Source organism: Periplaneta americana, chromosome 13, assembly GCF_040183065.1.
Source record: "Periplaneta americana isolate PAMFEO1 chromosome 13, P.americana_PAMFEO1_priV1, whole genome shotgun sequence".
Lineage (NCBI taxonomy): Eukaryota > Metazoa > Arthropoda > Insecta > Blattodea > Blattidae > Periplaneta > Periplaneta americana.
In genome coordinates this window covers 44,842,214-44,854,478 of record NC_091129.1, presented here as the reverse complement: position 1 = coordinate 44,854,478, position 12,265 = coordinate 44,842,214, and the positions used below count along the sequence as shown (strand labels likewise).

At 34.8% G+C, this 12,265-nt stretch overlaps 1 protein-coding gene across 4 annotated transcripts in view; it reads right to left on the bottom strand.

Moving 5' to 3' along the window:
- Positions 1 to 12,265, bottom strand: part of LOC138711839 (uncharacterized) — a 159,799-nt gene that overhangs the window by 68,713 nt on the left and 78,821 nt on the right. For all 4 annotated transcript variants that reach the window (XM_069843099.1, XM_069843097.1, XM_069843096.1 and 1 more), the window contains 3 exons: positions 10,819 to 10,920; positions 6,491 to 6,583; positions 5,024 to 5,164 (listed from right to left, as the gene is read on the bottom strand). In XM_069843099.1, the coding sequence (XP_069699200.1) occupies positions 5,024 to 5,164; positions 6,491 to 6,583; positions 10,819 to 10,920 (336 nt within the window). The remainder of the gene's footprint in view (positions 1 to 5,023; positions 5,165 to 6,490; positions 6,584 to 10,818; positions 10,921 to 12,265) is intronic.

Here is a 12,265-nt window from a genome sequence, read left to right as displayed (position 1 = left end):
GAATTTTAAAACACCCTTCAACTGTAAGTATCAGATCCTTGGTATTGTATATTTGACGTGAGTGAAATTATTGCCATTGCCAGCGATACATCTGTGTAAACATTTACAACTTACCTCCTTCCTAAAAGAGTGCATTATGTTTCTGGAGTTTACTAAGGAAAAGGGACATGTTCTGTCCATCCTCTGATTCAGTTGAGAGTTGGTTTCAATGCTAATAACATCCTGTTAAGCCTAAATATTCTGCAAGGCACTTACTGAAGAAGGAAGATCTTATTACTATATTGTCGGAAGGCTTGAAGCAGCAATTGTACTAGCATTAACAAAGCTGTGAGACGATTCAGAGATACAAGTTCATTTACCAGAAGGCAACATCTGGTCCAAGTAGGGCCTCAACCCAGGATGAAAGGTTCATAAGGTTGCAGGTGCTTAAGAATTGACTTACAACGCTGCCCAGGTTCAAATTCGACTCTGACAAGTCCACCAAGTAAAAATGAGTGCGTGGACGATTAGAAGGTGTGTGCAGAATCACATCTGCACTCATGAAGTTTACTACAGGACCTTTGTTGTAGCAGCACTATTGAATTTGCACATCAGCACGCCAATTGGACACGAGATAAGTGGTCTAATGTCCTGTTCATTGACGAGTCCGGATTCGCCCTATGTCCTAAAGATGGAATGAGAGAGATTTTAGAAAGGGCCAGGAGAATGCTATTCTCTTTGCACATTCTCTGCAGTGTGGAATTCAAACCTTTATCCCCCAAGGGAAATTTATACTATACTGGGGAGGTGAAACAGACTGCCAAAAAAAAAAAAAAATTCAAATCTTATGTAACAACAGAGGCAGTTTATGTAAAAGGAAACATAGAAAAATGGAGTCAATTAAAGAAATAGAGCTTTCATTAGTTTTTTTGTTTTAAATATGACATTACTAAATGCTAATTAGTCATTAATTTTAAAATATTAATAGACCTACTGTTATAATAATCCCTGGCGCTACAGCCCATGAAGGGCCAAGACCTACCAGTTGGCTGCTGGCCTCACAGCTACATGCCGAAGCAGAGGTGGACGATCATACAACTAGAATGGAGGTATCGTGAGGCCTACTGTTATAGTTATACAAAATATAGTGAATATGAACTATTATTATGTCTTCATTCTTGAATACACTTTTTAACACTTGTATAATTATTGATGAACTGTTAAGTTATTTGAATTAAATAAATAACGACTTCACTGTGTTAACTTCATAATTTTGGTGTTGTTACCTGATTGACTAGTTTCGTTGTTGTTTGCATCATTCTCTGAATCCTAGAAATTCAGTTAATAAAATAGATGGAAATTTCAGTTAATAAGACTAAAGTAGTGGGATTCATCAGAAAAAATCATCTCCGCAGCACAATTTTCCTTTATAATAAACCTGTAGAACAATCACATGTTTAAATATTTGGGTTATCATTTGAGTTATGAACAAGAAAAATATATTTCTACAAAATGTAATTACTTTAATTATGCAATGAATACCATTAATAGCATTTTCAAACCTTCTCTTGTCCAAAAACATACTAGAATTAAAACCTATAAACTATTGGCTAGACCTGTTCTCATGTATCGCCTACTTAGGATCAGAGAGACGTATCTACAAAATCATAGTTTTGAGATAAATGGTTTGCTCTTAGCAGGGGCGTATTTTGCGGACTACCCGGGCTACCGGCAGTAGCCCAAAGAAATTACAAAAGAAAAAGTTTATAATATAACATAATGTAATAATTTTGTATTATTAGTTTTACCATAGTAATTAAAATTAAAGTAATTGTTAGATATATTTTGTGTAATAATAGGGTCAGTGGTAGCCCAAACCCTTTAACCAGTATACGCCACTGACTCTTAGAATTTGGATACTTTGCAATATTTTTCCATCGAATATTCTGCTGTAAATCTTCATTACACTTAATGTTATGATGTTATGACTTGATAATCTTATTCCTATGCCACTTAATAAGTTGTAATAAACTATTATTTTAATTAATGTATGTAGATACGTTTGTCTGATTCTTAACAAATTCAAAATTGCAGTTCAACTTACGGCAATCAAACAAGGACATTACAGTATTAAGTAACATCATAATGCGTTCTGTAATGTCTGACAAGAGACTTGAACACTGTCAGCATAGGTAGGAAGGCGGATAATTGCTTAACAACCAATGGCAGAGATCACATCCCACGCTTATCTTGAAGGTGGGCGGTCTGAAGCATTCTGTCCACCCAATGTCAAGATCAGCTTTGGACTGTGACCTCTGCCGTTGGTTGCGTCACCTCCTACCTCTGCCGACAATGTTTACGTCTCCTGTCAGACATTATGGAACGCAGTGTAGAGATCTAATTTCACTGCAGCTGTTGGTCATGAATTGTATAAACATGAGTCTGTGAGATTCAGAGACTGAAATACAGTAACAAAGACTTTCCTCTCCAATACAGTTGGTTTTTATACAATACAATAATGAAAGTCCTTGAGTTGTTTTCCTAAACGTTAATAATCTACAGGTCTTTGAACTTGTGAATATAAATTATGAGGTAAATGGTATTATAGGTTTTGAATCTAACATAGTACAGAATGTTCAACTAAATAAAATTATTTGTTAATATTATTTAGGCTCTACTACATCGTTCATTCATTGATACCTCACCCAAACTTAAAAAATAAGCATTACTAAAGTACAGAATATAGTTAAATGAATATTACATACTTCACTGAGAAACTAATAAATTAATATCGGAATAATAATACTTCCAATTAATTTAATAAATCTGTAATGAAAACTAAAATAAAACTGATTGTGTATTTTACTCCTAGTTATCCTCCACTGACTCATCCCCCACGAGGTCAGAAGTAATAAGACCTTGGTAGAATGCATGATACCTAAGAGGTTCATCCCTTACGACACAAATCTAGGAAATCTTTTTTCTTTTCTCTGCTTATGCAGAGGGGGCCATCATAAGTGGGGCAAAGAATAATATCGCTTTCAGACTCTGATAACCTTCGTAGACCAGCTGTTTTCTTGGTTCGTAGAACCTGGAATGCGCCATTGTAGGAATATTAGTAGAATATCGTGCAAGGAACTTTTTCCGGTATTTTGTCTAAACCATCTTCAACCACGTTACAGTATCACCATTTTCTGCATTTTCCTTATTGCTTATCATCTTCTTATGGAGTTGGCTGAAATCTAAAAAGTGAGTGTTATCCATCTTTACTACCATATGGTTGTCTGATCTCATTCTCACAATAGTATATCATCCAGTAGAATCGAAATCATCACATGTTTACTTCTTCTTTCTATGTTCGCATGGACAGAGTCCACTTCCACACGTGAATGTCAGGGATCGAAGAAACACTGGTTAATTATAGGAATATCCATTACATTCACTGCATGTAAACACATAATACTGAAGTTCACATTCGTATTCTGGCCCCCACATATGACGGAAAATAAGGTTACTCATTTCCCTCCTCCGTGATTTTTAGGAAATTCCATACACATGAAGCCACATCTATCGAGTCCCTTTTTCCGATTGTTTCGTCCCACATATAGCAATATGCTTTGTTTACCTCTACATTAGAGCAGTAAGATTATAAACAGATAATCTCCTCTGCAGAATATTGCCTTTGAATTTATTTTTGGACAGCAAAGCACAGCTCCCTAGTCAGTCGAATTCAATTAACATACTTTCACCTTTCTTTGCCTTTTCCTTCTGAACATTTTTAAGTCTCTCGGCATTTCTTTTTTTTTAAATGTGATATTCCCTTTCCAAACCGACGCCCTTTTTTTCTTGCAAATTTTAAACACTTATCACACCTATCGTTTCGAGGCCTATGAAATTTCAGATTGAATTCTGTTTTGAATATTTACTGATAGAACCATAATTTTTCTGCTACCCTCCCTTCTGCATGACACTCTTCTCGATACAAATCATAATTTAAATTAATGCATTGCTGAGAAAGAACATGGGTAATAGTCGATACGTTTAAGAGGAATGACGCGAACTATAACTATTTATCTAGGATCAGAGAAACGTAAGCACTGATACATTTCAAATATTGGCATTGCTTTTTTAGAATCCAAGACGGATAAGCTCTTATGTTTGTCTGATCTGTGCTATTATTCATCAAATGTAGATACGTTAGCACCTAAAATTCGAACCAGTTAAGATACAGATACGAATAATTTCAAGGGAAAAATTGTTCCGGGGCCGGGTATCGATCCCGAGACCTCTGGTTGAATGTACCAGCGCTCTGCCAACTGAGCTACCCAGGAACTCCACCCGACACCGTCTCAACCTTTCCTTTTATATCCACACAACTCGCGTGGGCTGACGAAACGCCAGAGACCCACATCGAGTGCACACAATCTCTGTGTGACTTGGAATTGTGATACAGATACATTTGTCTGATCCTCAGATAGACTTCAATTTCTGGTTTCTTACAGTTGTGTCAGTTAAAAAAATGTGAAAATTGTAGATACGTCTCTCTGATCGTAAGTAGGTGGTATGGAAGTGAAGCTTGGACCATAAGTAAATGTGATGAACACCGAATCACTGTCAATGAAATTAAGTTTTTAGACAAGAAGAAAAATTGGGATATTTTGAAAGAACTAAAATCGATCCAATTTTAGAGAAAATTCAAAATTATAGACAGAAATGGAAATCTCATATACTCAGGATGCCTAGAACAAGGATACCACGCCAGGTACTAAATTACTGCCCTTTAGGAACAAGATCTTTGAGCTGTCCGCTGAAACAATGGAATGAGACTGTAACAGGCCACCAAGTTTAATATGTGACAGGAAGAAGAAGAAGAAAAAATAGACCAAAAATAAAATAAAAGGACAGGAGGAAGCAAATTATATATAGAAAACTTTAACAATCACACATCTCAGAGTAGTACTGAATCCTAATATCTGTTAAATGATACTTTGAGTTAACATTAGGACATGTTCAAGTAAACGAATTCTGATGCTGATTCACTCACCAATATCGCAAAGTATCCCCTTCAGGCCAGGTGCACAGCTGCAGCCCAACTTAGGTCGACAGAGCGTCATTCCCTTGCAGCCCCTGTTGGTCACGGAACACTCACCGCCACAATCAAACCCAAATCTGTTTGCTCCACAACCTGAACACATTCCCAATCGTGATCACAACATCAAATAATGGTGATGCATATTTCTCTATTCTTGCATGTAATTATTTTTGTTATTTATTATGCAGGTTACACAAGGCAAGCCTGTGGTATGCTGCTGCTTTTTTATTTTGATTAAAATTTTTTCTATTGCCAATTTTGAAGTAAAATTTTTATTTCATGGAACCTAACATTTTTAAAAACTACTTTGATTCCAGATTGCTGGGAATTATAGACCTAGGCTCTTTGTAAGCATGCATTAGAAGGATTACTTGCTATTTTATCTAAAATTGCATAATGTGTTTGTATTTCTATTTGTATTTATTTCCTGTAAAATATATTACTGATTATAGGTTCGTCGTTAGGTAAAAGAAAACTCACACGCACACGCATACATACAAAGACAATTTTAATGTACAATTAATAAATTAATAGAATTGAAAATTACGTTCAAAGAAACAGTAAAACTACTAAAAGGTACAATAAATAACAAGCTATGTAATAAATTTCAGTTCACAAAGACATCATCTAAACAATAGAATAAATAACAAGGATTAAAATAATAAAACAAAGATACATAATGAGATTACATGAACAAAGTTATCATCTAAGGTGATTTCTGAGGACAGCAATTGATCCTTTAAGAACCAAGAGACTTTATCTTAATTATTCTGTATATTTATTATTAATATTGTAAGGGTAAAGAATAATGTGCAACAGGTAATAAAGGTAGGTATTCAGTTTTATTGGTTTAATGTAAAAAAAAATCAGTAATTTTGAAAAGCATGGACTGAAGCAAAATAGTTTTACCTCTGGTTCTGAAACATTCATAATTTAAATTTTTAATATCGCCAGGTATCTTGTTATATAATAAATTCCTGTATGAGAAGTACTGTTAAAATTTTTGGTAATAATATGGCAGTTTATATACAAATTTTCGCAGCCCTAGTGTTATGGTCATGAATTTCAGAGTTCCTTTTAAAATAGTCAAGATTTTTATGACTGAAGCAAACTGTTTGTAGAATGTAGATGCAGGGGAGTGGTAAAATATTTAATTCTTGAAAGAATTTCTTTGCTTGGAATGTATATAGGAACTTGTTTCATTATTTTTATTATTTTCTCTTTAAGTTTAAATATTTTTAAGGCAATGTTATGATAAGTATGCCTCTTTGGACTGATATTATTGTAGTGAGTTATAACGAGACAACTTCACACTGCTCTGACATCGGCTGAGTGCACAGATAAAGTGTAAAAAGTCTACTGTATGTGCCTTTTTTTCATTGCACTGTTTATACGCATGGTGACTCATAAGATGTTTACCATTTTCACAGGTTGGTCCAGTAAATCCAGGTGGACATTCACAGCCTCCACGTCCAATGTCAAATATGCCACCATTCATACACTCCAGATGTTCTGTAATATACATAAAAGCATGAGAATTAGATGTTCCCATATGTTTGCCAACATTAAATTACTATGCCTAAGAATGTTAATTTAATATCCTCAACTAAGTTCTTTTTGGATGTCATAATGACAAAAATAATGCTTAACTCTATACAATTTCTTGTCCCATAATAGTTATTTATGTACTCTGTGTGTAATCTATACTAATAATAAATCTGTAGCCGAAATGTTTCTGGTAATTTTCGCTTTTCCAAAAATAATCGGTCCTAACATGTATAATTAAACATCCTGAAACCGAAAATCGCTTTTTCGAAATTTTTGTTTGTATGTCTGTCTGTCTGTCTGGATGTTTGTTACCTTTTCACGCGATAATGGCTGAATCGATTTATATGAAAATTGGAATATAAGTTAAGTTCGTTGTAACTTAGATTTTAGGCTATATGACATTCAAAATACTTTATTTAAAAGGGGGGTTATAAGGGGGGCTTGAATTAAATAATTTGAAATATCTCCCTTATTATTAATTTTATGAAAAATTTTATATAACAAAAGTTTCTTTAAAAATGATTTCCGATAAGTTTTATTCTATATAAAATTTTGATAGGACTGATATTTAATGAGATAAATGAGTTTTAAAATTAAGATAACAATGCCATCTAAGTCTCTGTAATGAAATAAAAAAAATGACTTCGTCTATAAGGGGCCTTGGACAACAACAATCGAAAGCTATTAAACATAACCTACAGAGAATGTTTCTGTGTTTGTATGAAGTACTATCGGAAGCTAAATTAACCGATTTGTATAATTAATTATTATTTCACCATTGGAAAGTGTAGTTTCCTTAGATGGACATAATGCTATAATGTTATTACAGTAACTTCTGAGTGAATCCAGGACAGGTAAGATTAAAATAGCTTCTTATGCATAGAAAACATGATAGGCTATTCTGTATATTCATTTCCTGTATTTCTTAAAATGAACACATTCATTTTCATCTCAGAGAATTAACAATTGGTGTTAACATGTAATTATTCATCTTGAGACTGAAAATAGCTTTTTTGAAATTTTTGATTGTATGTCTCTCTGTCTGTCTGTCTGAATGTTTGTTACCTTTTCATGCGATAATGGCTGAACGAATTTCGATGAAAATTGGAATATAAATTAAGTTCGTTATAAGTTATATTTTAGACTATATGGCATTCAAAATACTTTATTTAAAAGGGAGGTTATAAGGGAGCCTGAATTAAATAAACCAAAATATCTCGCTTATTATTGATTTTTGTGAAAAATGTTACATAACAAAAGTTTCTTTAAAAATGATTTCTGATATCCTTCTATCAAACACGAATGTTCCCTGGACCAGATGTCCTATTTTAATTATGTTATTACTTTATATTTATTTCTAACAAGTGCAGCAGAGCACACGGGTACAGCTAGTATGGAATAGTTTTGTACGAGTGAAAAGATTCTCAGCTCAAGCCATAATCGAGTGCTGAAATTACACAACAGACAAGCACAAAGAATTTCACGTCACCACGTTTCATACATAATTCCATATTATTTGACCATAACAAAAAGATATTTTCTAGCAGAATTTCTTCTACTCTCACAATAAAAATTAATTCTTTGATGTCCAAACAGAATAAGACGGCTGGATAGTTCAGTTGGTAGAGCAGCTGGCTATAGACTGGAAGATCTGGGGTTCGATTCTGGGTAGTAACGGGATTTTCTTGTTGCCAAACTTCCAGAATGGCCCTGAGGTTCACTCAGCTTCCTATCAAATTGAGCACTGGGTCTTTCCTGGGGTTAAAAGGCAGTCGGAGTGTGGTGCCGACCACACCATCTTATTCTAGTGTCGAGCTCTTCCTCCATGTCCCTCCTCCCTCAAGTGTCTTCATGGCATGTGAACGGGCTACCTTTACCTTTTTATCAAACAGAATAGAATTGAAATTTACCTTTCCAAAGATATTTTTCCAGGAAATAGCTAAAAATGTACACATGATCTTTAAATTGCTTTTGTTCTGTTAAAGACATGAACACAAAACTATGGTACTTCATGCTTATATCATTTAAATCAGGCTGAAAAGTGTAAACCATTTTCACCAACAACGAATACTATTTCCCATTTCTTATTCAGAGTTCAGTAAGGTATATTTGGTGCTGCACCTACAGTTGGAATTTGGAAATAAGCTATTTCACTGAAAGCATTGTTTGTATAGTCTTATGAGAAGGCAGTATAAGCAGCCAGCGAATGTGTGAATGCGTTCAAGCAGGCAGTACTATTACTATGTACAGTTCCTCTAAAAAAGAATGAGATGACTCTGGGTCGTCGAAAGTTAAAGTTCTACAACGCAGTTCACGTGATATCGACGTAGCCAGGAAGACAATTAGTCATGCATGCGCAGGCCTATTTTCATCTCACTCCAAAGTACACACCGGTGCAAAATGTTACCAGTTGTCTGTCTAATTCTGATGTAGGTCTCTTTTTACGTCCTTGATCATTTACCTTTTATGACGGTTTGAAATATATCATTTGCCAAAGAGAGAGAACAATATTAATTTTGAAATGACAAATGTAGACACACGGAAAAGACAACAAGTAACATTGTAAGGACCACGACAAGGTCAAAGATCAGAACCACGATAACATATTACAAGAAACACGACAAACACCACAACAAGGATTGTGATAAATACCACGACATGAACCACGATAAGGATTACAAGGACCAGAACCACGAAAAGAACTATTAGAAAGGGAACATGGACCACGATAAGGGCAAAGATCAGGACCACGATAATATACTACGACAAGAAACACGACAAACACCACGACAAGGATTACGGTAAATACCATAACATGGACCACAATAAGGGTTACGACAAAGGACCAGAACCACAGAAAGGACTATCAGAAAAACAGCAAGGACAACTGTAAGGATCACAACAAAGATATCAACGACCTTCATAAGGACCATGAAAAGGACAAAAATATTAACACAAGGACCACAATAAGGATCGCGAAATGAACCACAGTAAATAAAACAATAAGGATCACAACATGAACCACGACAAGAAGCACAATAAGGGCTATGACAGAAACCACAGTAAGGATCACGACAAGAAATATGACAAGCTTCAAAATAAAATCACAATAAGACCTCAATATAGACCACGATAAGAATCATGTCAAGGACGACAATAAGGATCACAACATCGACCACGATAAGGATCACAAGGATGAAGAGAAGGATCACGGCATGAACCGTGACAAGCACCATGACAAAGATCACGATAAGGACTCCAACATGGGCCACGATAAGGATCACAGATATGGACCATGATTAATACCACGACAAAGATCATGATAAGGATCGCGATATGGACAGCGACAAACAAAAGAAGGATCACGGTAAGAACCACAATAAGGACTTCGAAATTTAACAAGATAAGGACTAAGACAAAACCAGAAATACCACTATAAAGACCATGACAAGGACAACAAGTGTAACAATAAATTAATAACATTACAATGGCAACAAGCATTATGATAAGGACCATGGAGAAAACAACAAAGACCGCTCTAATGGCTGCGATAAAGACAACGATCACGATAAGGACCACGACATAAAGAGTGATAAGTACCACAATAAGGATCATGCCAAGGGCCCGACACGACTATGATAACTATGAAAGAACCGTAAAAAGAAACCGAAAAATTTCACGAAAGAATCGCGATAAGGACTGCATCAAAGATAACAAGGACCACGACAAGGACAAAGCAAAGACAAGGACCACGATAAAGATGGTGATATGGTCCACGAAAAGCACTTTGATAGGGATCACTATGAAGACCACGACAGTTATCACAAGGAGGACTGTGATAGAGATCACAAGGACAATGATTGCAATAACTATGAGAATGACAAGGATCACAACAAGGACAAAGACAAGAACAACGATAAGGACAAAGACAAAGACCACATTGAGGATCATGACATGGGCCACGACGAGCACCACGAGAATGATCATGAAAGGGACCACAACAATGGGCCATGATAAGAATCACAAGGAACAGGATTGCGATAAGAACTACGAGATTGACAAGGACCACTATAGAACCACGACAATAACAAAGACAGGGACCACAATAAAGATCCCAACATCGACCACGACAAGCACCACGAAAATAACCACGATATTGGTGAAATATTATTGAGAAGAAATTATTTGTGCTTGCTTACCTTGTGGGTTATCTGCATTTCGGAGAACAAGTGTATCATAACCATATGACACAATATCTATCACGTCTCTTGAAGATGATATAACATGTAGTTCTCCGTTATCTGTGAACAAATATTCAACATTACAAGTTACTGAAGATAGGGAAATTTTGTACTCTAATTTCTCAACATACCGGTATTCAATCTCTGTGATTTCCACATTATTTCATAATAACTGCAGCTACAGACATCAATCAACTCTGTACAATGTTAATACTCAAAAGTACAACCTGTTGAAATCTGCTGTTGAAATCAGAATGTTTATTGATACAGTTTTCTAGTGCCAGTAAAGATGGTCCTCATCTTTAAGGGCAGATGTTTGCTATGGTGTATGGAAAATTAAAAAAAAAAAAAGTGAGTAAAATCAGATTGCTCTAGGTTTGGTTCTAATGATGGTGACTTTTGAAATGTTTTCTGTCGAATAAGGGAACATTTGGCTTTTGAATGAACCTAGAATGGTTGTTATCTACTGCATTAAAAGCTGGAAATTATTATTATTTTTTATTTTAAAGATATTTTTAGATTCATTCCATTGGTACATTTTTTCAGAAACTAATTTAACTTATGATTATGAACTTTTCAGGACATGTTAATACCTGTACGATAGCCTTAATGATGCAGTTATGTTAACATATCTCGAAAAATATATGATTTATGTTCATTTCCCTAGATGAGAAAACAAAAAGTAATTTTTAACAACGAATATTCATTTGAGTTCTAGTACAAACATAATGGACATATTAAAATGGTATTGCATGGTTTTACTTTAGTGTACTTTGACAATAAGACAATAAGTGCTTGAAATTTCATTACCATCATAAGTATAGAAAATGAATGAAGTGCAGCAATGATCTGCGATGTAATAATAATCTAAGAAATATTTTAAAATTTAAAAAATTAACTTCTAGCTTACAATTAAGTCGATGGAGACCATTCTAGGTTAATTCAACAGCTGGAAGTTTCCTTATTCAGCGCAAAAAAAATTAAAAAGCTGCGATCATTAGAACCAAATGTACGGCAGTCTCATTCAAGGCATTTTTTTTTTTTTTTAATTTTTCATATGCCACAACAGCCATCTTACATTAATCAAAGAATTTTCATTGTACAGATATATGAAAAGCATGTAGGTATCCTTTAAAATTCGTCAACATTAGTTTCAAAACAAATTTCACTTTCCATCACAAATGAAAGCCATTATCGACAATCTCGTGAAGAGGTAGCTCGAACTTCACTATACCAGAAGTACCAATTCACTAATGACTGATCACAGTCATCACATTTCACAGTGAAAGAAGTCCAAATAAAAAACCAATCAGTAATCTTCTCTTCGATCAGGTTGTATATTGTCGAAATATTTTCACTCTAGAAAGGTATTAGGATAGTTGTATTCGGTGCGGTATAGACAAAT